General features: G+C 38.8%; 1 protein-coding gene across 1 annotated transcript in view; it reads right to left on the reverse strand.

The window, feature by feature from the left end:
- Positions 1-1,513: 1,513 nt before the first annotated feature.
- The window catches only part of LOC105242040 (ATP-binding cassette sub-family A member 3), a 151,642-nt gene continuing 125,827 nt past the window's right edge, over positions 1,514-27,328 (reverse strand). The window contains exons 25-29 of the mRNA XM_034669564.1: positions 24,358-24,545; positions 17,240-17,410; positions 16,649-16,839; positions 2,014-2,087; positions 1,514-1,667 (exon numbers count right to left, since the gene is read on the reverse strand). Coding sequence (XP_034525455.1) covers positions 1,527-1,667; positions 2,014-2,087; positions 16,649-16,839; positions 17,240-17,410; positions 24,358-24,545 — 765 coding nt within the window. The 3' untranslated portion in view covers positions 1,514-1,526. The remainder of the gene's footprint in view (positions 1,668-2,013; positions 2,088-16,648; positions 16,840-17,239; positions 17,411-24,357; positions 24,546-27,328) is intronic.

The following is a 27,328-nucleotide window of genomic DNA, read 5'->3' on the forward strand; positions in this document are numbered from 1 at the left end:
AGTTTGGCTCTTGTTGATAATGCTGCTTTGAACTTTGGGTGCATATACCCCTTCGAATCTGTATTTTTGTATCCTTGGGGCAAATACCTACTAGTGCAATTGCTGGACCATGGGGTAGTTCTATTTTTAGCTTTTTAAGGAAACTCCATACTATTTTCCAAAGTGACTGCACCAGTTCACACTCCTAGCAACAGTGCAAGAGGGTTCCCCTTTCTCCGCATCCTCACCAACATCTGTTGTTTCCTGTGATGTCAATTTTAGCCATTCTGACAGGTGTGAGGTGGTACTCATTGTGGTTTTCCCTGCTAAGTGATCTCAAGCACCTTTTCATGTGTCTGTTAGCTATCTGGATGTCTTTGGAAAAGTGTCTTTTCATGTCTTCTGCCTATTTATAAACTGCATTATTTGGTTTTTTTGGGGGGTGTTGAGTTTGGTAAGTTCTTTAGAGATTTTGGATACTAACCCTTTATTAAATATGCCATTTGCAAATATCTTCTCCTGTTCTGTAATTTGGCTTCTTGCAGTTTTTATATTTTCGGGAACAACTTTTAAAATACAGATTCCTTGAAAGTAGTTAAAACTCATTTGGGCTTTTTTTTTGATCATCAGATAGGATGAGTTTTGATTAACCTTACCATTTAAAAAAATAGTTATTGATCAGTTTAAGTTTTCCATTTTTTCCTGGGCCCATTTATTTACATATAATGTCTACATATAATCAAAAATTGTATGAGACAAATTAAATTTGGTCCCAGTCCCAGATTAACCAGAATGGCTGATGAGGTGGCATACTCAAAAACAAATCTGCCAGAAGCCAAGCTGGTGTGGAAACAAGGGGCAGATATTGGGAGACAATTCTTCCTGGGTCTCTTGTACTTCTGCATGACTTGCAAACAGAAGCACTAACTGCCCTTTTGTTTTGGACTATTTTTGCAAGGTTGATTGTACAGCAAACAGCCTTGAGGAGGGGTCATATCTCCCTCTGGACCAAAGGAAACATTTACTTCATTTTTAGTATAAGAATGTTTCCTTCCATAGCAAAGGTAGGGCAGGTTTATTTATGGCCCATTATAACAGATTTGGGTTCCATAAACCCAGGGTTTCTCTACTGTAACATAGGTCACTGAATGTACAGGAATTACCTGGCTCTCTTTGTGTTGGCTTGTGAGAATTAGGGATTAAAGGACTGGTACAAATATAATCTCTGACTACTGCTGTTGCTGTAACAAATTCTTGTGTCTCTGACCCAGGATTCCAATGTCTTCTGTCAGTATTCGTGAAATTGTGGTAGGCCAACTTGATAACTTTCATTAAAATCTCAGACCCTTTACAGTTCAGTTCTTCACAACAGGTCACTTATCTTAATCTCCAAAGATTACAAATTTTCTTCTTTGGGGGTTCAATTTGTGTATACAAATGTGCACACACACAGAAAGATATAGATGGAGAGGGAGAAGTCCCTCCGTGTATCTAATTGCAGGCAGAAATCTAGACAAGACATAATGGTCACTGGTTGGAACTGAATCTCATAGCACTTTTATTTCTTGAATATTTTCTGCTTTATCGATATTAGCAATGGTCAGGAAGACCTGCTCCAGTGTTATCTGACTGACAGAATAGTCTTCTAGATTGAATAGCACTTTAGCTTCCTCCAAAATACTAAACACCTTTAACAGAAAAAAAAATATGGTATTACCATTGTAATATCCCCAGTGACCCTTTTCCTCACCCAGTCATTCCCCAACTTCTGCCAGGTATATGCTTACGGACAAAAAGACACAGAAGGGGGAAGCCAGAAAGTAGAAGGAAAAGATGGTTGGAAAATTAGAGAAGGCAGTTTCCCTCCTCATTTTCTTGAGTATGGAATAATAGAATTTAGGGTCAGAAGTCTCAAACTATAGGGGCCTTTGAAAAGTAACAAATGTTCTCCTCTGCCGATGCTTGAATCCCAATGCTTCCTTCTATCAATCCTCTATTACACATAATACTAGAGAGTATGATTTCTATAATCACCTTTCCCCAGCAGATTTCCTCTTTGGGAATGTAGTAGCTAATAATCCCTCGATGCTCCTGGTGTATGATGTTACCTAAGAAAGGAAAGTAACAGAAGATAAGAGTGATACAAAATAAGAGTTTTACAAAATTCCCAAATAACTACCATTCCAATTGTCCATACCAATGTAAGAGAGAATATATGTTAATACAAAAGACAACGCAATCCCAAAACCCATTCTCTTTTAGTATAGCGTCATTTTGTTAAATATTTCAATAGATTTACTTCCATGTGAAGTATGGTCTTAATACGTATAGTTTGTAAAAATTATGGAGGGTCAGGCAATCACAGCAAGCTCATACACTTACTTTGCCAAACCTGACTTATATGAGTCCTAATGTTCCATTGTCCTGAAACTGCTCACAAAATTTTGGTGTGGTTTCTTTCTCCAGGTGTGTGTGTATGCATGCGTGTGTGTGTGTGTGTGTGTTTAGGGTAGGATTTCTATACTATTCTTATGACTAGGCAGTCTTCATCCTAAAGAAAAGAAAAAAATCATCATAATAAAACACAAATGTGAAGGCATTCACTGGAGAAATGGGATATTACAGCTTTTGAAAATACAGTAGTAATATGTAGCCACTCCTAACTGAGAGGATGCACTTATATTATTATCACACAATTGGAGATTATCGCAAATGGAATTAATTGGAATTAAAATATTTTTAAAAAGTACATATGAATAATACTGATTTTATCTTGTCATGAGTCCCTAAATAACCTCCGTGAGGTAAAATGTAAAAAAAAACCTTTTCAAATTGGGAAATACATCAAACATATAAACTATGTAATATGTATAGAACATAAATGTACAGCTCAGTGAATCATAATAAAGTTAACCAGCATGTAACTGAAACCCAGCACTCCGGAAGTCGGCTATGTGCCACTAGCGACTCACTCCCTCTCTAGGATAAGCATTTATTTTCCTGTTCTTCATGGTTTTATTACCGAAGTATGGAATCCTAAATACTATAATTTGATTTTGCCTTTTTTGAACTTCATACGAATGCAATAATACAGTTTGCATTATTTTTATCTGGCTTCTGTCACTCATTACATTTTTAAGATTCAGCAGTGTTGCTGTGTATAGCTGTACTTCATTTGTGTTCATTACTATAAAGTTGCCAGTGTGTGGCTACACCTCTGTTGTTGGTGGATATATGGTATGGTATCCAGCCTCCTAAATGGCCCCAAATTATCCCTACCTCTTAGTTATCACAAAATTATCTAATCCTCTTCCCAACGAATAGGGCTGACCTATTCACTGCAGAAACAAGAGTGTGACTTCTGAGGCTAATTCGTAGATGACATTGTGGTTTCTATCTTGCGCTCTCGCTCTCTCTTTTTTCCCCCTATCTTGCTCTCTTTAGGATCATTTGATGTAGGGGAAGCCAAACACTACGTTGTAAGGAGGACACTCAAGAAGTCCTGTGGAAAGAAGCATGTGACGAGGAACTGTCAACAACCATATGAGCAAGTCATCTTAGAAGAAGATCCGCCAGCTCCAGTGAGCTTTCAGATGAGTGAAGCCCCAGTCATCAGCTTTACTCCAATTTCATGAAAGCCCCTGAGCCAGAACTACCCAGCTGAGCCACTCCTAAATTTCTCACGGAAACTCTGGGAAATGTTTATTTTTGTTTTGGACCACAAGTTTTTTTTGGTAATTTGTTATACAGCAAGAGATAACTAATATAGCTTCCAGTTTGAGGCTATTACATACAATTAAAAAAATACTCTCTACCTACCTCTTGGTGCTTATATGAAATCATTTTCCTAGGAGTGGAACTGTTGGGGCAGAGATTTGAGATTCACTAGCATTAGTAAATACTGCCAACATTTTTAAAGTATTTTTTTTTATTCCAACAAGCCATGTATGAGAGTTCCCTTTATTCGCATCTGTACCAACTCTCGATATGGTCAATTTTTAAAATTTTAACCATTCTTATGGGTGTTCAGTGGTATCTCATTGCAAGTTTAAATTTGTATTTCCCAGATGACTAATGATGTTGAGCACCTTTCTGTATGTTTGCTGTTTGTTTGGGTTATTTTTTTGAAATAGAAAATTCCTCTCTCCAAAACTTAACAATTTCTAGAGTCCCTAGCTGTTAAGAATATCAAAATTACTCTTTCTCTTCCCTTGGCCATGTCCTGCATAACTGCCAATTGTACATGAGTCTTGTTGCTGTGGTTTTGGCCTACCTGTTTGTATTTCAGGTTCTCGGGAGATATTGGATCACCTAATTTTTCTTATAGATGTTTACCACGGATTTTCACTCTTGCCATCCTATTTGTTCTGTTCTATTTGTGTGTGTATGTGTGTAGGTGTGTGTTTCTATATATATATTTATAGTAGCCAAGATATGGAAGGAACTTAAGTGTCCACTGGTAGATGAATGGATAAAGAAGATTAGATAGACATATGTCTATGTATCTATGTCTATGCGCACAATGGAATATTACACAGCCATAAAAATGTTGAGATCTTGCCACTTGCAACAACACGGGTAAACCTAGAGGGTATTATGCTAAGTGAAATAAGGCAGACAGAGAAAGACAAATACCATATGACTTCACTTATATGTGGAATCTAAAAAACAAAACAAATGAACAAGCGAACAAAAAGGGGACTCAGACCTATAAACATGGAGAACAAACTGATGGCTGCCAGAAGGGATGGGGGTGGTGGGGTGGGCAAAATGGGTAAAGTGGGGTGGTAGATACAGGCTTCCTTCTAGTTATGGAATGAATACATCACAGGGAGGAGAGGTGCAGCATAGGGACTATAGTCAATGATATTGTAATAGCACTGTATGATGACAGATGGGAGCTATGCTTGCAGTGAGCATAGCATAAGGTACAGAGATGCTGAATCACTATGTTGTACACCTAATACTAATGTTACATTGTGTGTAAAATATACTCAAATAAGAAAATTAGACACACATGCACAAAAGTGAATAATAATGAAAATACTACATATAAAAACTTTTGGAATGCAGCTAAAACTATCTAAGGGGAAAATTTATGCTTTATATTATAAAAGAGGAAAGATTAAAAATAAGTAAATTAATTATTTAATTAAGAAGTTAGAAAGAGAATAATAGAATAAATCCAAATAAAATAGAATGAAGGAAATAATAAAGTTAAGAGGAGTTAAAAACATTAATATGAATGAATAGTGCTTTTAATAAACAACCTTGAACACATTTTTTAGTGAACATATGTACTCATTCCTACTATGTATCTCAGGAATAGAAAGAGAGTATACTTCACAATTCATTTTATAAGACCAGCATAACTTTGATCCTAAAATTAGACACTACAAATTATAAGGGAAAATTACAGAATGATATATCTTCTGAGCATAGATGAAAATATATTTATTAAGGGGTGCCTAGGCGGCTCAGACAGTTAAGTGCCTTCGGCTCAGGTCATGATCCCGGGGTCCTGGGATTGAGCCCCTTGTCAGGACCCCTGCTCAGCAGGGAGTCTGTTTCTCCTTCTCCCTTTGTGTGCTCTCTCTCTCTCAAATAAATAAATAAAATCTTTAAAAAATATATTTATCAAATAATAGTATATTAAATCTAGCAGCATATAAAAAGGAGAATACATTAGAACTGAGTGAGATTTATTCTGGGAATACAAGGTTGGCATACATTAAAAAATTGAAAAAACCCTCAATAATTAGAAGGCAAATAACCCAACTAAAAATGGGCAAAAGATTAATTGGTTGATTGGTTGATTTAATTTATTTGAGAGAGAAAGGGAGAGAGAGAGCACAAGCCAGGGGGAGAGGCGGAGAGAGAAGGAGAAGCAGGCCTCCTGCTTAGCAAGGAGCCTGATGCGGGGCTTGATTCCAGGACTCTGAGATCATGACCTGGGCTGAAGGCAGACAGTTAACTGACTGAGCCGCCCAGGTGCCCCAAATGGGCAAAAGATTTAAACAGATACCTTACCAAAAAAAAATATGTACAGATGACAAATAAGCCCATGAAAGATGCTCAAAATCATTTGTCATTAGGGAATTAAATTAAACAATTACATTAAAATAACAATGAGACATCACTACACACCCATTGGAAAAGCTGAAATCCAAAACACTGATAACAAGAAATACTGGCAAGGATGTGGATCAATGGGAGCACTCATTTATTAGTGCTAGGAATGCAAAATTGTACAGCCATTTTATTTTTTATTAATATTATTTTTCATTTTGAACAAAAGTTTTTATTTTAATTTCATGAACAGCCATTTCTAAAGACATTTTGGCAGTTCCTTCCTTCCTTCCTTCCTTCCTTCCTTCCTTCCTTCCTTCCTTCCTTCCTTCCTTTCCTTCCTTCCTTCCTTCCTTCCTTCCTTCCTTCCTTTCTTTTTAAACATTTTACTTCTTTATTTGAGAGAGAGAGAGAGAAAGCAAGCACGTGTAGGGAGAGGGGCAGAGAGTGAGAGGGAGAAGCAGACTCCCCACTGAGCAGGGAGCCCGCCTCAGGGCTCCATCTCAGGACCCATGAGATCATGACCCGAGCCAAAGGCATATTCTTAAACAACTGAGCCACCAAGGTGCTCCATATTTTACAAATATTTTCTCACAGTTTGTGGCTTTTTTTTGCTCACTTGATAATGTTTTTCATAGAGCAGAAACATTTAGTTATTTATTTTTAGACAGAGAGAGGGAGAGAGAAAGAGATAGTGGAGGGAGTGCCAATGGTGGGCAGGGACAGAGGGAGAGAGAGTTCCAAGCAGGCTCCACACTGAGTGGAGCCAGACACTGGGCTTGATCCCATGACCCTGAGATCATGACCCAAGCTGAAACCAAGAGTTGGAGGCTCAACCAACTGCACCAGCCAGGTGCCCCACTTAATTTTTTTTTTAATTTTTAAATTATTTTTAATGTAAAGTTCGATGATTCATTAGTTGCGTATAACACCCAGTGCACCATGCAATACATGCCCTCCTTAATACCCATCACCAGCCTATCCCATTCCCCCACCCCCACCCTCTGAAGCCCTCAGTTTGTTTCTCAGAGTCCATAGTCTCTCAGGCTTCATTCCCCCTTTTGATTACCCCCTTTCTTTATCCCTTTCTTCTCCTACCAATCTTCCTACTTCTTATGTTCCATAAATGAGTGAAACCATATGATAATTGTCTTTCTCTGCTTGACTTATTTCACTTAGCAGAATCTCCTCCAGTTCCATCCATGTTGCGCAAATGTTGAGAATTCGTTCTTTCTGATAGCTGAGTAATATTCCATTGTATATATGGACCGCATCTTCTTAATCCAGTCATCTGTTGAAGGGCATCTTGGCTCCTTCCACGATTTAGCTATTGTGGACAATGCTTCTATGAACATTGGGGTGCATATGGCCCTTCTCTTCACTACATCTGTATCTTTGGGGTAAATACCCAGTAGTGAAATGGCTGGATCATAGGGTAACTCAATTTTTAACTTTTTAAGGGACCTCCACACTGTGTTCCAGAGAGGCTGTACCAACTTGCATTCCCACCAACAATGTAGGAGGGATCCCCTTTCTCCACATCCTCTCCAGCAATTGTTGTTTCTTGCCTTCTCAATTTTTGCCATTCTAACTGGTGTAAGGTGGTATCTCAATACACGAGAAACAAATAAACAAATCATAAAATGGGCAGAGGATACGAACAGACACTTCCAATGAAGACATACAAATGGCTAACAGACACATGAAAAAATGTTCAAAATCATTAGCCATCAGGGAAATTCAAATCAAAGCCCCCCTTAATTTTAATGAAATCCAACTTACCCATTATTTTTTCCTGGATTGTGACTTTGGTGTTGTATCTAAAAAGTAATGGCTATGTTCAAGGTAATCCATATTTTCTCCTATTTTTTTGGTAGGAGTTTTATAGTTTTACACTTAGGCCAGTAATGCATTTTGAGTTAATTTTGTGAAGGGTGTTGGATATGTGTCTAGGTTCATTTTTTTGCATATGGGTATCTACTTGTTCTAGTATCATTTGTTGAATAGACTATCTTTGCTCCATTGAATAGGTTGTACTCCTTTTTCAAAGATCACTTGGCTTCATATTTCTGGACTCTTTTATTCTGTTCCATAATCTATTTGTCTATTTTCCCCCCAAAACCACACTGCCTTGATTGCAGTAGCATTATATTAAATATCGAAGTCAGGTACTGTCAGTCCTCTAACTTCTTCTTTTTAAATATAATTTTGGCTATTTTTCAGCGTTTGCCTCTCCATATAAACTTTTAGAATCAGCTTAGTGATATTCACAAAATTACTTATCCTAACCATGCCCATGGACTATCGCTACATTTATTTAGTTCTTCTTCAACCTCCTTCATCAGTTTTGTAGTTTTCTTCATATAGATCTTCTATATATTTTGTTAGATTTATACCTATGTATATCATTTTGGGGGGTGCTAAATATATGGTACTGTGTTTTCAAATTAAAACTACTTGTTCATTGGTGGTATACAGGAAAGTCATTGACTTTTGTATATTAAGCTTGTATCCTGCACCCGTGCTTTAATCACTTATTAATTCCCAGAGTTTTTGGTCCATTCTTTCAGATTTTCTAATGTGTCAATCTTGTCATCAGTGGAAAAACAACAACACATTCCTTCCTTCCTAATCTGTATGTCTTTTATTCCTTTTCTTGTCTTATTGCATTGGCTGAGATCTCAAGTACAATGCTGAAGAGCAGTGGTTAGCTGGGCCATCCTTGCCTTATTTCTGGCCCTTGTAGGAAAGCTTCAAGTTTCTTGCATTTAAGTATGTTGACAGCTGTAGGTTTTTGTAGACATTCTTTATCATGTTAAGGACATTCCTCTCAGTTACTAGTACACTGCAAGTTTTAAAAACCCTAAGTGGGTGTTGGAGTTTATCAAATAGTTTTTCTACATCTATTGATATAATCATGTAATTTTTCTTCTTTAGCTTATTGATGTGTTGGATTTTATTAGTTCTGTTTTGAATGCTGAATCAGCCTTGTATCCATGGGATAAATCACACTTGAGTGTGATATATTTGTCTGTTTTTTTTTCTTTCCTTTTTTTTAAAAAGTAGGCTCCCCAGCATGGAGCCCAAAGCTGGGCTTGAACTCTTGACCCCAAGAGCAAGACCTGGGCTGAGATCAAGAGTTGGATGCTACTAAATGAGCCACCCAGGCACCCCTGTTTGGTTTTGGTATTAAGATAACATTGAGGGGTGCCTGGGTGGCTCAATTGGTTAAGCATCTGCCTTCAGGTTAGGTCATGATCTTGGGGTCCTGAGATCCAGCCCTGTGTTGGGCTCCCTGCTCAGTGGGGAGTCTTCTTCTCCCTCTCCCTTTGCCCCCCGCCCCACTTGTGCACTCTCTCTTTCTCAAAGAAATAAATAAAATCTTAATGAAAGACAATGCTGAATAATTTAGGACATATTCCCTTTGCTTTTATCCTCTGAAAGTTATTGTAGATGATTGGTATAATTTCTCCCTTAAATGGTAGAATTCACCAGTAAACCCATCTGGGCTTGGTGCTTTCTATTTGGGAAGTTCATTTATTGAGACAATTTCCTTAATAGATAAAGTCCTATTCAGATTATTTATTTCTTTTTTTAAAATTTAAATTATGTTTATTTATTTTTTAATAATATTTTTTATTATATTATGTTAGTCACCATACAGTACATCCCTAGCTTTTGATGTAAAGTTCCATGATTCATTACTTGCATATAACACCCAGTGCACCATGCAATACGTGCCCTNAAAATGGGCAGAAGATATGAACAGACACTTTTCCAATGAAGACATACAAATGGCTAACAGACACATGAAAAAATGTTCAAAATCATTAGCCATCAGGGAAATTCTAATCAAAACCACACTGAAATACCACCTTATGCCAGTTAGAATGCCAAAAATTGAGAAGGCAAGAAACAACAATTGCTGGAGAGGATGTGGAGAAAGGGGATCCCTCCTACATTGTTGGTGGGAATGCAAGTTGGTACAGCCACTCTGGAAAACAGTGTGGAGGTCCCTTAAAAAGTTAAAAATTGAACTACCCTATGATCCAGCCATTGCACTACTGGGTATTTACCCCAAAGATACAGATGTAGTGAAGAGAAGGGCCATATGCACCCCAATGTTCATAGAAGCATTGTCCACAATAGCTAAATCGTGGAAGGAGCCAAGATGCCCTTCAACAGATGACTGGATTAAGAAGATGTGGTCCATATATACAATGGAATATTACTCAGCCATCAAAAAGAACGATTTCTCAACATTTGCGCAACATGGATGGCACTGGAGGAGATAATGCTAAGTGAAATAAGTCAAGCAGAGAAAGACAATTATCATATGATTTCACTCATTTATGGAACATAAGAAGTAGGAAGATCAGTAGGAGAAGAAAGGGAAGAAGAAAGGGTGGTTAAACAAAAGGGGGGAATGAACCATGAGAGACTATTTCTTTCTTTTTGTGTGAATTTTGCCATATTGTGTCTTTCAAGGAATTGGTCCATTTCGTTTAGATTATCAAATTTGTGAACACAGAATAGTTCATAGTATTGCTTGATTATCCTTTTAATGTCTATGGCATCTGTAGTGATGTGCCCATTTCATTTCTGATATTAGTAATTCATGTCTTTTCTCTTTCTTAGTTATCCTGGCTAGACATTTATGGACTTTACTTGTATTTTCAAATAATCAGTTGTTGCAAACAGAGAGTTTTGCTTCTTACTTTCTAATTTGGATGACGTTTATTTCTTTTTCTTGCCTAATTTATCTCGCTAGGACTTCTGGTACTATGTTGAATAGGAGTGATGGGAGTGGGCATCCTTGTCATATATATATATAATTTCATTCATATATATATTCCACATCTTCTTTATTCTGTCACCATTTGATGGACACTTGGGTTGTTTCCATAGTTTGGCTGTTGCAGATAATGTTGCTATAAAGAACTGTGAAAAGGAAAACTAAAGCTGGAGGCATAACAATTCTGGACTTCAGATTATATTACAAAGCTGTAGTGAACAAAACAGTATGGTGCTGGCACAAAAATAGACACATAGATCAATAGAACAGAACAGAAAACCCAGAAATGAACCCACAGCTATATGGTCAATTAACCTTTGACAAAGCAGGAAAGAATATCCAAGGGGAAAAGACAGTCTCTTCAACAAATGGTGTTGGGAAAACTGGACAGCAACATGCAAAATAATGAAACTGGATCACTTTCTTAAACCATTCACAAAAATAAGTTCAAAATGGATTAAAGACCTAAATGTGAGACTGAAAACCATAAAAATCCTAGGAAAGAATACAGGCAGTAACCCATTTGACATTGGCCATGCGACTTCTTTCTAGATATGTCTCCTGAGGCAAGGGAAACAAAAGCAAAAACAAACTACTGAAACTTCATCAAAATGAAAACTTCTGCACAGCAAAGGAAACAATCAACAAAGCTAAAAGGCAACCTATGGAGTGGGAGAAGGTATTTGCAAAAGGCATATCTGATAAAGGGTTTGTATTCAAAGAAGACATACAGATGGCCAACAGAGACATAAAAATGTGCTCAATATCAGTTATCATCAGGGAAATGCAAGTCAAAGCTTTAATGAGAGATCACCTCACACCTGTCAGAATGGCTAAAATCAACAACACAAGACACAATAAGTGTTGGTGAGGATGTGGATAAAGGGGAACCCTCTTCCCCTGTTTGTGGGAATGCAAACTGGTGCTGCCACTCTGGATAACAGTATGGAAGCTCCCCAAAGAGTTAAAAATAGAACTACCCTATGATCCAGCAATTGCATTACTAGGTATTTGCCCAAAGGATATACAAATACTAATGAAAAGGGACACATGAACCTCAATGTTTGCTGGTAATTGTTGAGAATTTTTGCATCATATTCATCAAAGATATTTGCCTGTAATTTTCTTTTCTTGTAGTGTCCTTATTTAGTTTTAGTATCAGGATAATGTTGGCCTTGTAAAATGAATTTGGGAGTGTTCCCTCCTCTTTAAATTTTTGGGAAAGTTTGAGAAGGATTGGGGTTAGTTCTTTAAAGATGTGGTATAATTCATGTGTGAAACCATCTGAAGTTGGGCTTTTCTTTGTTGGGAGGGTTTTAATTTCTGCTTCATTCTCCTTACTCATTTTTGGTCTATTCAGGTTTTCTGTTTTTTTTTTTTTCATGATTCAGTCTTTGGAGGCTGTATGTTTCTAGGGATGTATCCATCTAGTTATCCAATTTGTTCACATATAACTGATTCTAGTAGACACTTAACGATCCTTCACGTTTCTGTGGTATCAGTTGTAATGTCTCCTCTCCTCTTTCATTTCTGATTTTTGAGTGTTTTCTCTCTCTCTCTCTCTCTCTCTCTCTCTCTCTCTTTTGGTCTAGGTACGTGTTTTTCAATTTTGTTTATTAAAGCAGATCTTAGTTTCATTCATCTTTCTGCTGTGTTTCTGGTTTCCACCATTTGTTTCTTCTCTGATCTTTGTTATGTCCCTACTTCTGGTAACTTTGTGTTTACCTTTTTCTAGTTCCTTGAAGTGTAAAGTTAAGTTATTTATTCGAAGTTTTTATTTTTTTCTTAATGTAGGCATTTGTAGCTGTGTATTTCCCTCTTAGAACCATTTTGCTGCATCCCATAAGTTTTGATATGCTCTGTTTCCATTTTCATTTGGTGCCAGATATATTTTTTTAAAGGTTTTATTTATTTGACAGAGAGAGAGCCAGTGAGAGAGGGAACACAGGCAGGGAGAGAGGGAGAGGAAGAAGCAGGCTCCCAGTGGAGGAGCCTGATGTGGGGCTCGATCCCAGGACTCTGGGACCATGCCCTGAGCCAAAGGCAGACACTTAATGACTGAGCCACCCAGGTGCCCCTGGTGCCAGATATTTTTAAGTTTCCCTTTTTATTTCTCCTTTGACCCACTGGTTGTGCAGGAGTGATTTATTTATTTATTTATTTATTTATTTATTTATTTATTTATGATTTTATTAATTTGACAGAGAGAGACAGCCAGTGAGAGAGGGAACACAAGCAGGGGGAGTGGGAGGAGAAGAAGCAGGCTCCTAGTGGAGAAGCCTGATGTGGGGCTCAATCCCAGAATGCTGGGATCAAGCCCTGAGCTGAAGGCAGATGCTTAACGACTGCACCACCCAGGTGCCCCCAGGAGTGAATTATTTAATTCCTGCATATTTATAAATTTTCCACTGTTTCTCATGTTATTGATTTCCTGTTTCATACCACTGTGTCAGAAAAGATAACTGGTTTATTTTTTTCTTAAATTTGCTAAGGCTTGTTTGAGACCTCATAGAAGTTAGAGCCTGGAGAATGTTCCATGTGTGTTTGAGAAGAATGTGTGTTATGTTGTTTTAGGTTTATTTGGTCTATTTTGTCATTCAAGTCTGCTGTTTTCTTATTGATTTTATGTCTGGATGATCTACGCATTGTTCAAAGTACGGTATTGAAGTCTCTTACTATTATATTGTTGCTTATTTCTCCCTACAGATCTGTTAGTATTTGCTTAATATATTTAAGTACCCTGATGTTTGGTGTGTATATATTTATAATTGTTATATCATCTTGATAAAAGGGACTCCTTTGTCATTATATGAACTTCTTTGTCATTTGATACAGTTTTTGACTTAAAACGGAAATGAATATAGCAATCCTGATCTCTTTTGGTTCTATTTGCATGGAGTATCTTTATTCATCCCTTCACTTTGAGCCTGAGTCTCTACATCTGAAGTAGCAGTCACCTCTTCCAGTCTTTTCTGACTGCCTTCAGGAAGAAAATAAATACCTTCCATCAACCAGTTAGGGATTTTCAGACTTTCTCAGATCCTTTCAATGGTACGCTTGCTTCATACTACTTGTTCCCTTTTGGAAGTGAATTCTTAAGACTATGACTTCTGTCAATCCTGCTATGCTAGGCTAGATGATGAGAGTATACTATTTGCTTTCCATAGCATGATGCTGAATGCTCAAATTTGTGTACCTTCTTCCAATCCCATAGATTTGGACCAGCTTTCTTTGTGTGCACATCAGCCATCTGCAAAGGCTCATTCTTGACACCCTTGGGGTTGCACATATGGAGCAAGCCACAGGATATTGATTTTGTGTGGGTGACTTGCATGGGGCATCATTGGTGTTTGTGGACCAGCTAGGGAGAACTGTAGTCAAGGTGTTAACAGCAGCTCATGGGCAGGCTTTTTGAGGGGGTCTTCAAAGTGATTTGTGGGATCTGCACCCCTTTGATGACCTCTGAGAGTCTTGGCTGCTGCTGTTCTCCCAGCTTGTCTCTGCCCCAGTCATGCAGTGCATTTCAGTATTCTGGATGGAGCAAGAAAAAAGTGGATCTCTTTGCCAGTGTCCCTCACAACTTGGGAAGTCAGGTGCTTACTCATTCATTCTTACTTTCTCTCATGGGGGAACTGTAGGCAAAGAAGGTTTCTCTTGGCACTGAGCTGTGCCACCTTGTGGTCAGGGTGACACTGGTAAAGTCAAATTGTTTCTCTTACCCTCATCAGTATGACCAAACTTGGACTTTTCTGCTTACTGATTTACTGGAACTTCTCTACTGGACTCTCCAACTTCCACAAAGGGGCTTTTGCATGTGGGTGACTATCAAAATTGATGTTTTTTGTGAAGAAGATAGTAGAAAACTCCTATTTGGTCATTTTGATTACATCACTCTATTATTACTTTGAACACATTTTTATCTTATAGGTCAATTAAGAATAAGAAAAATAAATGTTTTCATTTTTATCTTTATTTATTCCTTCTCTGATGCTCTTCCTTTGTTTATGTAGATCTGAGTTTCTGGCCTGCATCATTTTCCTTCTCTCTAAAGAACTTCTTTTAACATATCTTGCAAGGTAGGTCAACTGGCAAAAAATTCCCTCAATTTTTTTCTTTTCTTACCTGGCAAAGTCTTTATTTCTCCTTCACAATGAAGGGTAATTTCTCTAGGTACAGAATTCTGTGTTGGTAGTTTTATTCTCTCAAAACTTTAAATATTTCACTTCACTCTTAGCTTGCATTTTTTTAAAGGATTTTATTTATTTATTTATTTGAGAGAGTGAGCAAGCATGAATGGGGGAGGAGCAGAAGGAGTGGGAGGAGACTCCCCACTGAGCAGGGAGCCTGATGTAGGGCTCAATCCCAGGACCCTGAGATCATGACCTGAGCCAAAGGTAGATGCTTAACAGACTGAGCCACCCAGGCATCCTTACTTGCATGGTTTTTGAGGAGAAGTTGGATGTGACTGTTATCTTTGTTCCTCTATAGGTAAGTTGTCTTTCTCCTCTAGTTTCTTTCAAGATTTTTTCTTTTTCTGTTATTTTCTGTAGTTGAAAAATAATATGGCTGTGTGTGGGTTTTTGTTTGTTTGTTTTGAACTTATCCTGTTGATGTTCTGACCTTCCTTGATCTGTGATTTGGTGTTGACATTAATTTGGGGGAGATTCTCAGTCATTATGGTTTCAAATATTTCTTCAGTTCCTTTCTGTTGTTTTTTTTTCTGGTATTCCCATTATGCATATGTTACACCTTTTGTAGTTGTCCTACAGTCTGCTTATTCTGTTCTGTTTTTGTTGTTGTTGTTGTTTTCTTTGGTTTTTGTTTTTTTGTGATTCTATTGATACATCCTCCAGCTCGGAGATTCTTTCCTCGGCCAGGTCCAATCTACTAATAAGTCCATCGAATGCATTCTTCATTTCTATTATAGTGTTTTTGATCTCCAGCATTACTTTTTGGTTCTTTCTAAGGATTTCCATCTATCTCTTATATAGCCCGTCTGTTCATACATACTGTCTACTGTATCCATTATACCCCTGAGCATTTTAATCATAGTTGTTTTCAGTTACTGGTCTGATAATTCCAACATCCTTGCCATGTCTAGTTCTAATGCTTGTTCTGTCTCTTCAAATTGTGTTTTTTGCCTTTTTGTATGCTTCATAATTTTTTCTTGAGAGCCAGACTTCTTGGGAGAAAGGAACTGTTGTAATTAGGCCATTAGTAATCTGGTGGTGTGGTGTCAGGAAGGGGAAGTGTTTTATAGCCTATGTAACTCTCACTCTTTTACTGAGCCACAAAAGCAGAATGGAGGGCGCCTGGGTGGCTCAGCTGGTTAAGCGGTTGCCCTCAGCTCAGGTCACGATCCTGAGTCTTGGAATCGAGTCCTGCACTGGGCTCCCTGCTCAGCAGGGTCTGCGTCTCCCTCTCCCTCTACCACTTGCCCCTGGTCATGCTCTCTCTCTCTCTTTCATGCTCTCTCTCTCTCAAATAAATAAATAAAATCTTAAAAAAAAGAATTATCAAGGTTAAAAGACAGACTTAATCTCAATAATTTAATTCTAGATGAATACATATGAACAGGTTTGTCTTACTCGTTGATCCCCACAATAGACTGGTGAGAACCTCTACTATTTTGAGAAAGTATATGCTAAGAAATCATAGATAATAACAGAGAAATTATTCAAAAACCCAGTATATAGTCAAAAGCTCAGTAAAAAATAACTCACAGGAAAGGTTAATCATTGAGGATATGAAGGAAAACAATATAAAACCAACACAGTCATCACAAGGCAGCCCTGCCTGCATTACCTGGGAAAGTTGCTGCCATGAATTCTTTGAACTTCTGTAGTTTATCTTCATTGTTTCCAAACTTAATCTTTGCTGTCAGAGTGTATGCATTACCAAACTTGTTCTTGAGGTGCTGAGGGCTGCCCAGGCACTTGAACCTCCCATTTACCATGATGGCCAGTCTGGTACAGAGAGCCTCACATTCTTCCATGCTAGGGAGACAAAGGAGATATGGATAAAGAGATTGCCTTTCAGCAGGCAAACTCCATATCTCGAAACAGAGCTAGGATTGTAAAGTAACAGTTGCAGTAAGAAAGCTTGGTAATGCAGATAATTACCACTAAGAACATATTTGGGAAGAGGAGACCTTAAGATTCAAAGCAGTTGATTCCTAAATAACAATAGGAACAGTTCCTTAACTTCCTATATTCTGCCATTTCTGGATTACTGAATTCAACTGAGGATTCTTGGCATCGGTCAAGAATCAGCCTCTACCCACGGGCCTGCCTACGTAGCTCATATACTCAGGCATTCACTGCCTTTATTTCTGGTTCCATCTAATTCCCTCCCATACTCTTCCAACTCTCAACCAAGGTTCCCAGTGGGTCCTACCTGTGGGAAGTTATAATGATAGCTTTGCCTCTTTTACACATCCATGTAATTGTGTCCCACAGCAGGCGCCTGGCTACTGGATCTAAGCCAGTAGATGGCTCATCTAGGAAGACAACTGAGGACTTTCCCATTAGGGCAATAGCAGTATTCAGTCTACGTCTGTTTCCTTCACTTGATTGTCAAAGGAGAAAGTAGAGGAGAAAGAAGATAAGGGTACACGTGTCATTAATTCATAGGAATTAGCTCATGTATGCAGAATGCTGATTTGATATGACTCACAAAGCAGCAGGCCCAAGTCCAGATATATATATCATTCATTTTCACTGAAATGACTTTTTTCTTGGTAATTTATTTCAGCATCATTATTGGTAAAATATTTTTGTTTTAGGGAAAGAAAAAACAAAGAGACAAGGATAAAGGTACATTTTTATGAAATGCAAATTCTACAGCTCACGTCTGCAAAAGGTTAAATTCATATAAGTAGAATCTGCCTTATACCTGACATCTGAACCTTGACAAGACATTAGGCTATTTCATAGTCATTGCCCCTGTGTGACAGATGGATCAGGTTGAGTTTCCAGGGATTCATTTTATTTTATTTTATTATTTTATTTTATTTTATTATTATATTATGTTAGTCACCATANTCACCATACAGTACATCCCCGGATTCCAATGCAAAGTTCGATGCTTCATTAGTTGCGTATAACACCCAGTGCACCATGCAGTACGTGCCCTCCTTACTCCCCATCACCAGTCTATCCCATTCCTCCATCCCCCTCCCCTCTGAAGTCTTCAGTTCGCTTCTCATAGTCCATAGTCTCTCGTGTTTCATTCCCCCTTCTGATTACCCCCCTTTTCTTTATCCCTTTCTTCCCCTACCGATCATCCTAGTTCTTATGTTCCATAGATGAGAGAAATCATATGATAATTGTCTTTCTCTGCTTGACTTATTTCACTTAGCATTATCTCCTCCAGTGCCGTCCATGTTGCAGCAAATGTTGAGAATTCGTTCTTTCTGATAGCTGAGTAATATTCCATTGTATATATGGACCACAGCTTCTTAATCCAGTCATCTGTTGAAGGGCATCTCGGCTCCTTCCATGATTTGGCTATTGTGGACAATGCAGCTATGAACATTGGGGTGCATATGGCCCTTCTCTTTACTACGTCTGTATCTTTGGGGTAAACACCCAGTAGTGCAATGGCTGGGTCATAGGGTAGTTCAATTTTTAACTTTTTAAGGGACCTCCACACTGTTTTCCAGAGTGGCTGTACCAACTTGCATTCCCACCAACAATGTAGGAGGGATCCCCTTTCTCCACATCCTCTCCAACAATTGTTGTTTCTTGCCTTGTCTATCTTTGCCATTCTAACTGGCGTAAGGTGGTATCTCAGTGTGGTTTTGATTTGAATTTCCCTGATGGCTAATGATTTTGAACATTTTTTCATGTGTCTGTTAGCCATTTGTATGTCTTCATTGGAAAAGTGTCTGTTCATATCTTCTGCCCATTTTATGATTTGTTTATTTGTTTCTCGTGTATTGAGTTTGAGAAGTTCTTTGTAGATCTTGGATACCAGTCCTTTATCTGTGGTGTCCTTTGCAAATATATTCTCCCATTCCGTGGGCTGTCTCTTAGTTTTTTTGACTGTTTCCTTGGCTGTGCAGAAGCTCTTTATCCTGATAAAGTCCCATAAGTTCATTTTATCTTTTATTTCTCTTGCCTTTGGCGATGTGTCGTGAAAAAGGTTGCTCTGGCCGATGTCATAGAAGTTGTTGCCTATGTTCTCCTCTAGAATTTTGATGGATTCCTGTCTCACATTGAGGTCTTTCATCCATTTGGAGTTTATTTTTGTGTATGGTGTGAGAGAGTGGTCAAGTTTCATTCTTTTGCATGTAGCTGTCCAATTTTCCCAGCACCATTTATTGAAGAGACTGTCTTTTTTCCACCGGATGTTTTTTCCTGCTTTATCAAAGATTAGTTGCCCAAAGAGCCGAGGGTCCATTTCTGGGTTCTCTATTCTGTTCCATTGGTCGATGTGTCTGTTTTTGTGCCAGTACCATGCTGTCTTTGTGATCACAGCTTTGTAGTACAGCTCGAAATCCGGCATTGTGATGCCCCCAGCTTTGTTTTTCCTTTTCAACAGTTCCTTGGAGATTCGGGGCCTTTTCTGGTTCCATACAAATTTAAGGACTATTTGTTCCAGTTCTTTGAAAAATGTCCTCGGTATTTTGATCGGGATAGCATTGAAAGTGTAGATTGCTCTGGGTAGTATGGACATTTTAACTATGTTAATTCTTCCAATCCATGAGCATGGAATATTTTTCCATCTTTTTATGTCTTCCTCAATATCTTTCAAAAGTGATCTATAGTTTCTAGGATATAGGTCCTTTACGTCTCTGGTTAAGTTAATTCCAAGGTAACGTATGGTTTTTGGTGTTATTGTAAATGGGATGGATTCCCTAATTTCTCTTTCTTCAGTCTCGTTATTCGTGTATAGAAATGCAACTGATTTCTGGGCATTGATTTTGTATCCTGCCACCTTACTGAATTGTTCTATAACTTCTAATAGTTTGGGAGTGGATTCCTTTGGGTTTTCCATATAGAGTATCATGTCATCTGCAAAGAGAGACAGTTTGACTTCTTCTTTGCCGATTTGGATACCTTTGATCCCTTTTTGTCTTCTGATTGCTGTTGCAAGGACTTCTAGTACTATGTTGAATAATAGTGGCGAGAGTGGGCATCCTTGTCGTGTTCCTGATCTTAAGGGAAAGGCTTCCAGCTTTTCCCCATTGAGAATAATGCTTGCAGTAGGCTTTTCATAGATGGCTTTTATGAGATTGAGAAATGTACCCTCTATTCCTACACTCTGAAGGGTTTTAATCAGGAAAGGATGCTGTATTTTGTCAAATGCTTTTTCTGCATCAATTGAGAGGATCATATGGTTCTTGAGTCTTTTCTTGTTGATATGATGTATCACATTGATTGATTTGCGAGTGTTGAACCATGCTTGCATCCCAGGTATGAATCCCACTTGGTCATGATGGATAATCCTTTTAATGTACTGTTGGATTCTATTAGCAAGGATCTTGTTGAGGATTTTGGCATCCATATTCATTAGAGAAATCGGTCTGTAATTCTCCTTTTTGAGGGGGTCTTTGCCTGGTTTGGGGATCAAGGTAATATTAGCCTCATAGAATGAGTTTGGTAGCTTTCCTTCTGTTTCTATTTTTTGAAATAGCTTTAGGAGAATAGGTATTATTTCTTCTTTGAATGTTTGGTAGAATTCCCCAGGAAAACCGTCTGGGCCTGGAGTTTTATTATTTGGAAGGTTGTTTATCACTGACTCAATTTCTTCATAGTTAATTGGCCTATTTAAGAAATCTATTTCTTCCTGTTTCAGTCTTGGTAGTTTATAGGTTTCCAGGAAGGCCTCCATCTCTTCCAGATTGTTTAGTTTTTTGGCATATAGCTGTTGATAAAAGTTTCTAATAATCCTTGCAATTTCAATGGTGCTGGTCGTGACCTCTCCCTTTTCAGTCATAATTTTAATAATCTCAGTCCTTTCTCTTTGTTTTTGGACAAGTTTTGCCAGTGGTCTATCAATTTTATGGATTCTCTCAAAGAACCAGCTTCTAGTCCTGTTGATCTGCTCTACTGTGCTTCTGGTTTCTAATTCATTGATTTCTGCTCTAATCTTGGTCAACTCCTTCCTTGTCAGTGGGTTAGGCCTGTCCCTCTGTTGCTGTTCCAGTTTCTTGAGGTGAGAATATAGAAACTGCATTTTAGATTTTTCTATTCTTTTGAGTGAGGCTTGGATGGCTATGTATTTCCCCCTTAGGACTGCCTTTGCAGTATCCCATAGGTTTTGGACCGTTGTGTATTCATTCTCGTTGGTCTCCATAAATTGTTTAATTTGTTTTTTGATTTCCTGGTTTATCGAGTCATTCTTGAGCAGGATGGTTCTTAGCCTCCAAGTGTTTGAGTTTCTTCCAGGTTTTTCCTTGTGGTTGAGTTCCAATTTCAGAGCGTTGTGGTCTGAGAATATGCAGGGGATAATTTCAATCTTTTGGTATTGGCTGAGACCTGTTTTGTGTCCCAGAGCATGATCTATTCTTGAGAATGTTCCATGGGCATTTGAATAGAATGAGTATTCTTTGGTTCTGGGGTGTAGTGTTCTATATATATCTATGAGGTCCAACTCGTCGAGTATGGCATTCAAAGCCTTTGATTCTTTGCTTAGTTTTTGCCAGGGTGTTCTGTCTATTTCTGATAGTGGGGTGTTGAGGTCCCCTACTATTACTGTGTTCTTATCTATATGTCTCTTTATTTTGGTTAAGAGTTGGCTTGTGTATCTTGCTGCTCCCCTGTTGGGGGCATATATATTAATAATTGTCATATCCACTTGTTGAATACTTCCTTTAAGAATAATATAGTGCCCTTCTGTATCTCTCTCTATGGCCTCTAGTTTAAAATCCAGTCTATCTGATATGAGAATTGCTACTCCAGCTTTCTTTTGAGGTCCATTTGCGTGGAAGATGGTACTCCATCCCCTTACTCTAAGTCTGAATGCATCTTTGGGTTCAAAATGAGTCTCTTGTAGACAGCAAATGGATGGGTCATGTCTTTTTATCCAATCTGCAACCCTGTGGCGTTTTATGGGAGAGTTTAAGCCATTTAGATTGATAGAGATTATTGACAGATATGATTTTAATGATGCCATTTCTCTTTAAAGTCTTTGTATCGGTTGTGACTTGCTGCTCTGTATCACTCTTGGGGCCTTTTTACCTTTATAGAGCCCCCCTTAATATCTCCTGTAGGGCTGGTTTCGTGGTTACGAAATTGGTTAATGATTGGCGATTTTGGAACGTCTTTATTTCTCCATCAATTCTGAATGACAGCTTTGCTGGATAAAGGATCCTTGGCTGCATGTTTTTCTCTGAAAGAGCTTTAAAAATGCCCCCCCAAGCCTTTCTCTCATTCCAGGTCTCTGTAGACAGGTCTGACGTCATTCTGATACCTTTGCCTTGGTACGTGAGAAGTTTCTTTGCCCTGGCCACTTTCAATACTGTATCCTAGATCTAATATTTGCGAATTGCACTATGACGTGACGTGGCGTAGGTTTGTCGTGGTTGAGCTTGGATGGGGTTCTCTCTGCCTCTTGGACACGAATGCTTGTTTCCCTTGCTAGATTAGGGAAGTTTTCAGCTACAATTTGTTCAAATATCTCTTCTAGACCTCTGTTTTTCTCCACCCCTTCAGGGATGCCGATGATTCTGACATTGGATCGTTTCATAGAGTCAGTAATCTCCCGTAATCTACATTCGTGGGCGTGGATTTTTTTAAGACCAGCTTCTATTTTCGTTTTTTCTTCTACTAACCCATCCTCCAATTCGCTAATGCGTTCCTCTGCCTCGGTGACCCTGGCCGTCAGAGCCTCTAGTTTTGACTGCATTTGGCTCATAGAATTTTTAATTTCTGTCAGATTCGCTCTCATTTCTGCCCTTAGGGATTCTATATTCTCAGCAACATTTTCGTTAATACTTTTTTCAAGTCTACTCATCATCTTGACCATTGTTGCTCTGAATTCCATTTCTGATAATTGGGATACATCCATATGTATTAATTCTGTGGCAGAGGCCACAGACTCATTATCTTTTCTTTGCTGTGGGGGACTTCTCCTTCTTGGCATTCTGATGAGGAGAGATTACGGGGTTGTCCAGAGCCCAAGTTATTGACTGGGACCCAGGCCGTGCGCCCTTGTTTTATAGAGATCTTAGGGATGTGGGCTTCTTCCTTAAAGATTTTATTTATTTATTTGAGAGAGAGAGACAGACAGTCAGCAAGAAAGGGAACCCAAGCAGGGGAGTGGGAGAGGAAGAAGCAGGCTCCCGGTGGAGAAGCCCGATGAGGGACTCCTTTCCGGAACGTTGTGATCATGCCATAATCCGAAGACAGGTGCTTAATGACTTGCCACTCAGGCGCTCCGGGTTGTGGGCTTCTTGATTTTTCAGCTTGCCTTCTGGGCGAGGGGCCTGCTGGCCGGTACTCAGAAAACCTTGTTTGGGTATAGTCTCCATGTCCCCTGCGAGGGGGGATGGGGATGGGCACGCTTTGAGCCGGTATTTCCGGGCTTTTGTTTTCTGGTGGCTTTCCCTGGTGGTCTGCTGTGCCTCTTCTGAGAGTCACAGCAGCAGCGGCTGAAATTCAGCCTCTGTCTCAGAACAGAGGGATTGTGGATTGTTCTCCACTGATGTTCTGGCCACTTTAACTCTGTTTCTGTTGGTGCTGCTCAACCCTGCAGCATCCCAGGCTGTGCACCCCACACCTGGCATCCCAGCCCTCACTTCCAGGACTGGCGTGTCTCTGTCCTTTGTGTTTCCAACCCCACCAGACGCCAGTCACCAGCCGCCCCGTGTGGGCTCCCGGAGCTCCCGGTCTCAGTCTGGTGTCTCGCAGGTGCTGACCGCAAGTCCGCCTGCTCCCCCGTGCAGGTGGCCCTCCAGCCGCCAGCCGCCCCGCGCATGCTTCCGGAGCTCCCGGTCTCAGCCTGGATCCAGTGAGCACACCACAGCTCTGGAGCTCCATGAGATGCTTGGTGGCGCACGCTCCCGGCTCATGGACTCAGTCTGCTGTTTCCAGGGTGCGGGTCCGCGGTCCGCCCGCTACCCGGTGCAGGTGGCCCGCCAGCCACCAGCTGCCCCGCTCGCGCTCCCGGAGCTCCCGTTCTCAGTCTGCTGTCTCAAGCGTGTGGGTCCGCAGTCCGTCCGCTCCCCCGTGCAGGTGGCTACCACTTCCTGGCGCCCTGACACGGTGGCTCCCTCCCCCTTCTGTTTCTCTTCTGATATCTGTGCGCGGTTTCACGGCTCACCGCTTCGTACCTCGATACTCAGCGCTGGAGATGTTCATTTGTAGAGATCCAGATGTATCTTCCTGCATCTCAGGCTGATTCTGTGGATGTTCCTGCTGGTCTGGTACCTATCCAGCTCACCTCAGGGGACCGGTTGAAAAAGGGGTCCCCTACTCCTCTGCCATCTTAACTCCCCTCCCCAGGGATTCATTTTAAACAGTAGAAACACAAGTAGGCAGCTTAATTGCAACAGCATTATGTCTGACCTGTATATGTGGACAAACTCATCAGCATTTGTTTCCAGGTGCGTTGCATACAAAAAGGTTTCCACATACTTGCAAATGTCTGGCTCAGGGACCCCTCGAAGCCTGGCATACATCATCAGCATTTCCTGACCTGTCATGTGGTTGAGAATGGGGTCATCTTGAGGACAGTAGCCAATTCTTGACCTAATCTGAATCAAGAGAATAATCATAAGAATAGACCCGAGTCAACTATTCCACTGAGCATATAGTTACATGGATAAGATAGAAAACCTGGTTTTCTAGCCCATGTTGCTAAGGAGGTTTGATACCCAAAGAGCTCCCAACAAGGATTATTTCTTTTTCAGGTGGAACCCACTGTAGTATGTGGAATACTAACATCTCTAACTGGAATTCTCAACAAATATCCACTGTGCACTGCTATGTACCCAAGACAGAATTTTGCTAGAGGAAGTTGCCTATTTAAATATCATTAGGAAAGAACTCTTCTATTAAATCAATTAAAATAATATATAGGATTTTATTTCCAGTAATGGCCAAGTAACTTCTGTTAGGCCAACACTCTCATAGAAAAGAATTATGTGATATATTATTATACATGTGTCTTTATATACACACAAAAAAATACAAAAATTAACAAGTCAGACATCAAACTAAAAAGCTTCTGCACAGTAATGGAAACCATGAATAAAATGAAAGGGTAACCTACTGAATGGGAAAAAATATTTGCAAATGATATCTCTGATAAGGGGTTAATATCCAAAATACATAAAGAACTTCTACAACTCAATAGCAAACAAACAATCTGATTAAAAAATGGATCTGAACAGATATTTTTCCAAAGAAGACATCCAGATGACCAACAGATACATGAAAAGTGCTCAGTATCAATAATAATCAGTGAAATACAAACATAAACCACAATGATATATCACCTCTCACCTGTGAGAATGGCTATTATAAAAAAGACAAGAGATAACAAATGTTGGTGAGGATGTGGAGAAAAAGGAAACCCGTGCACTGCTGGTGGAACTGTATACTGGTACAGCCAGGAGGAAAAACAGTTTGGAGGGTCCTCAAAAGATTAAACATAGAACTATAGTATGATCCATTAATTCCATTTCTGGGTATTTATCTGAAGGATACACAAACACTAACTCGGAAAGATATCTATGCTAACTAAAAAAGGTATCTGCTGTTCATTGCAGCATTATTTACAATAGCCAAGACATGGAAACATGAGTCCAATGATGGTTGAATGTATAAAGAAAATATGGTATATCTTACAATGAAATATTATTCAACCATAAAAAAGTATGGAAATCCTGACATTTATGACAACATGGATGGACCTTAAGAGCATTAAGCTACGTGAAATAAGTCAGACAGAGAAGTGTGATCTCACTTATATGTAAACTTTATTTTTAAGTATATTTTTATTTTATATTCAGTTTTAATTTTTATAGGATCTGAACATTTAAATATCATTGTTCTTATCTGCCTTTAAAAAGCTATGGAATAGCCCCTATGAAGCCATCTGGGACTTTATCTTATTTCACCGAAGAGTGAATCTTTGACAAGTTTATTTCTATAAAAATTGTGAAAGTTTGTTTTCTATTTTCTATTTCTTCTGACATTAGTTTTAATAATTTGTCTGTAGTTAGAAAGTTATGAATTCCATTAAAATTTTAAATTTTATTGGGGCACCTGGGTGGCTTGCACTGCTGGTGGGAATACAAACAGATGCAGCCACTCTGGAAAACAGTACGGAGGTTCCTCAAAAATTTAAAAATATGATCCAGGAATTGCACTACCAGGTATTTACCAAAAAAATAGAAAAATACTATTTCAAAGAGATACGTGCACTCCAATGGTTATAGCAGCATTAAATTGTCATTTCTTTGAATGTATTTATACCTCCTTTTTTGGGGGCAGGTTTACCCATTTCTTTATTTTCACAAAGTTCTAGTTGTCTTAATTGTTGGTTAGCTGGCTTTATATTTTTAATTATGAATTTATATACTTGTGTACATTATAATATATTTTCCTTCCATTATTTTTTTAAATGAGTCATGTGTTTCAGTTGTTTCTTTTTCCTTTTTTTTTTTTTTACAGATTTTATTTATTTTTTGATAAGAGAGAGAGCACAAGCAGGGGGAGTGGCAGGCAGATGGGGAGGGAGAAGCAGGCTCCCTGATGAACAGGAAGCCTGACTCAGGGCTCCATCTCAGGATGCTGAGATCATGACCTGAGCCAAAGCAGATGCTTAACTGACTGAGACACCCTGGTGCCCCTTCTTTTTTCTTGAAATGAGTGTATAATGTATATACACATTTTTCTCCCAGTAGTTTATTGCATCTCATAGTTTCTGATATATAATGTTTTCATTATTTTCTAGAAATTTTTGTAATTCTTGATTGAAAGCAGGAATCACCTAAAATGATCTTTTAAATTTCAAAAGGGGAATGGGGCATGTGGCTGGCCCAGTCGGTGGTGTGTGACTCTTGATCTCAGGGTTGTAAGTTTAAGATCCATGTTGGGTGTAGAGATTAATTACAAAGAAAAAATATTTTTAAAAAACATTTCAAAAAGGGAGAGTGGTTTCATATTCTGATTTTATTTTTTCTTGTTTTAAGTTACAATCAGAGAATATAAAGATATTTTTTAAATGTATGCAAAAATGGTCATATTCATAAATGAATTATTTTTAAGGGATACACAATTAGACAGATATTGATCATGATTACCAATTGACTTTATCATTTACATATTCTTTGTCCATATTTATTCTCCACTGACATAATCTATCTCGGACTAAAGAAGAGAATAAAACATCTCATGTATTATATGGCTTTTTTCCCTCGTATCTCCTATAATTTCTGCCTTATAGAGGTTGCCTGTCATTTGGTACAAAAATATTCATAACTTTTCTATCTCCATTATAATGTTACAGTTTAGTATTAATGCCTTTTTT

The sequence above is a fragment of the Ailuropoda melanoleuca genome, chromosome 10 (genome assembly GCF_002007445.2).
Source record: "Ailuropoda melanoleuca isolate Jingjing chromosome 10, ASM200744v2, whole genome shotgun sequence".
Lineage (NCBI taxonomy): Eukaryota > Metazoa > Chordata > Mammalia > Carnivora > Ursidae > Ailuropoda > Ailuropoda melanoleuca.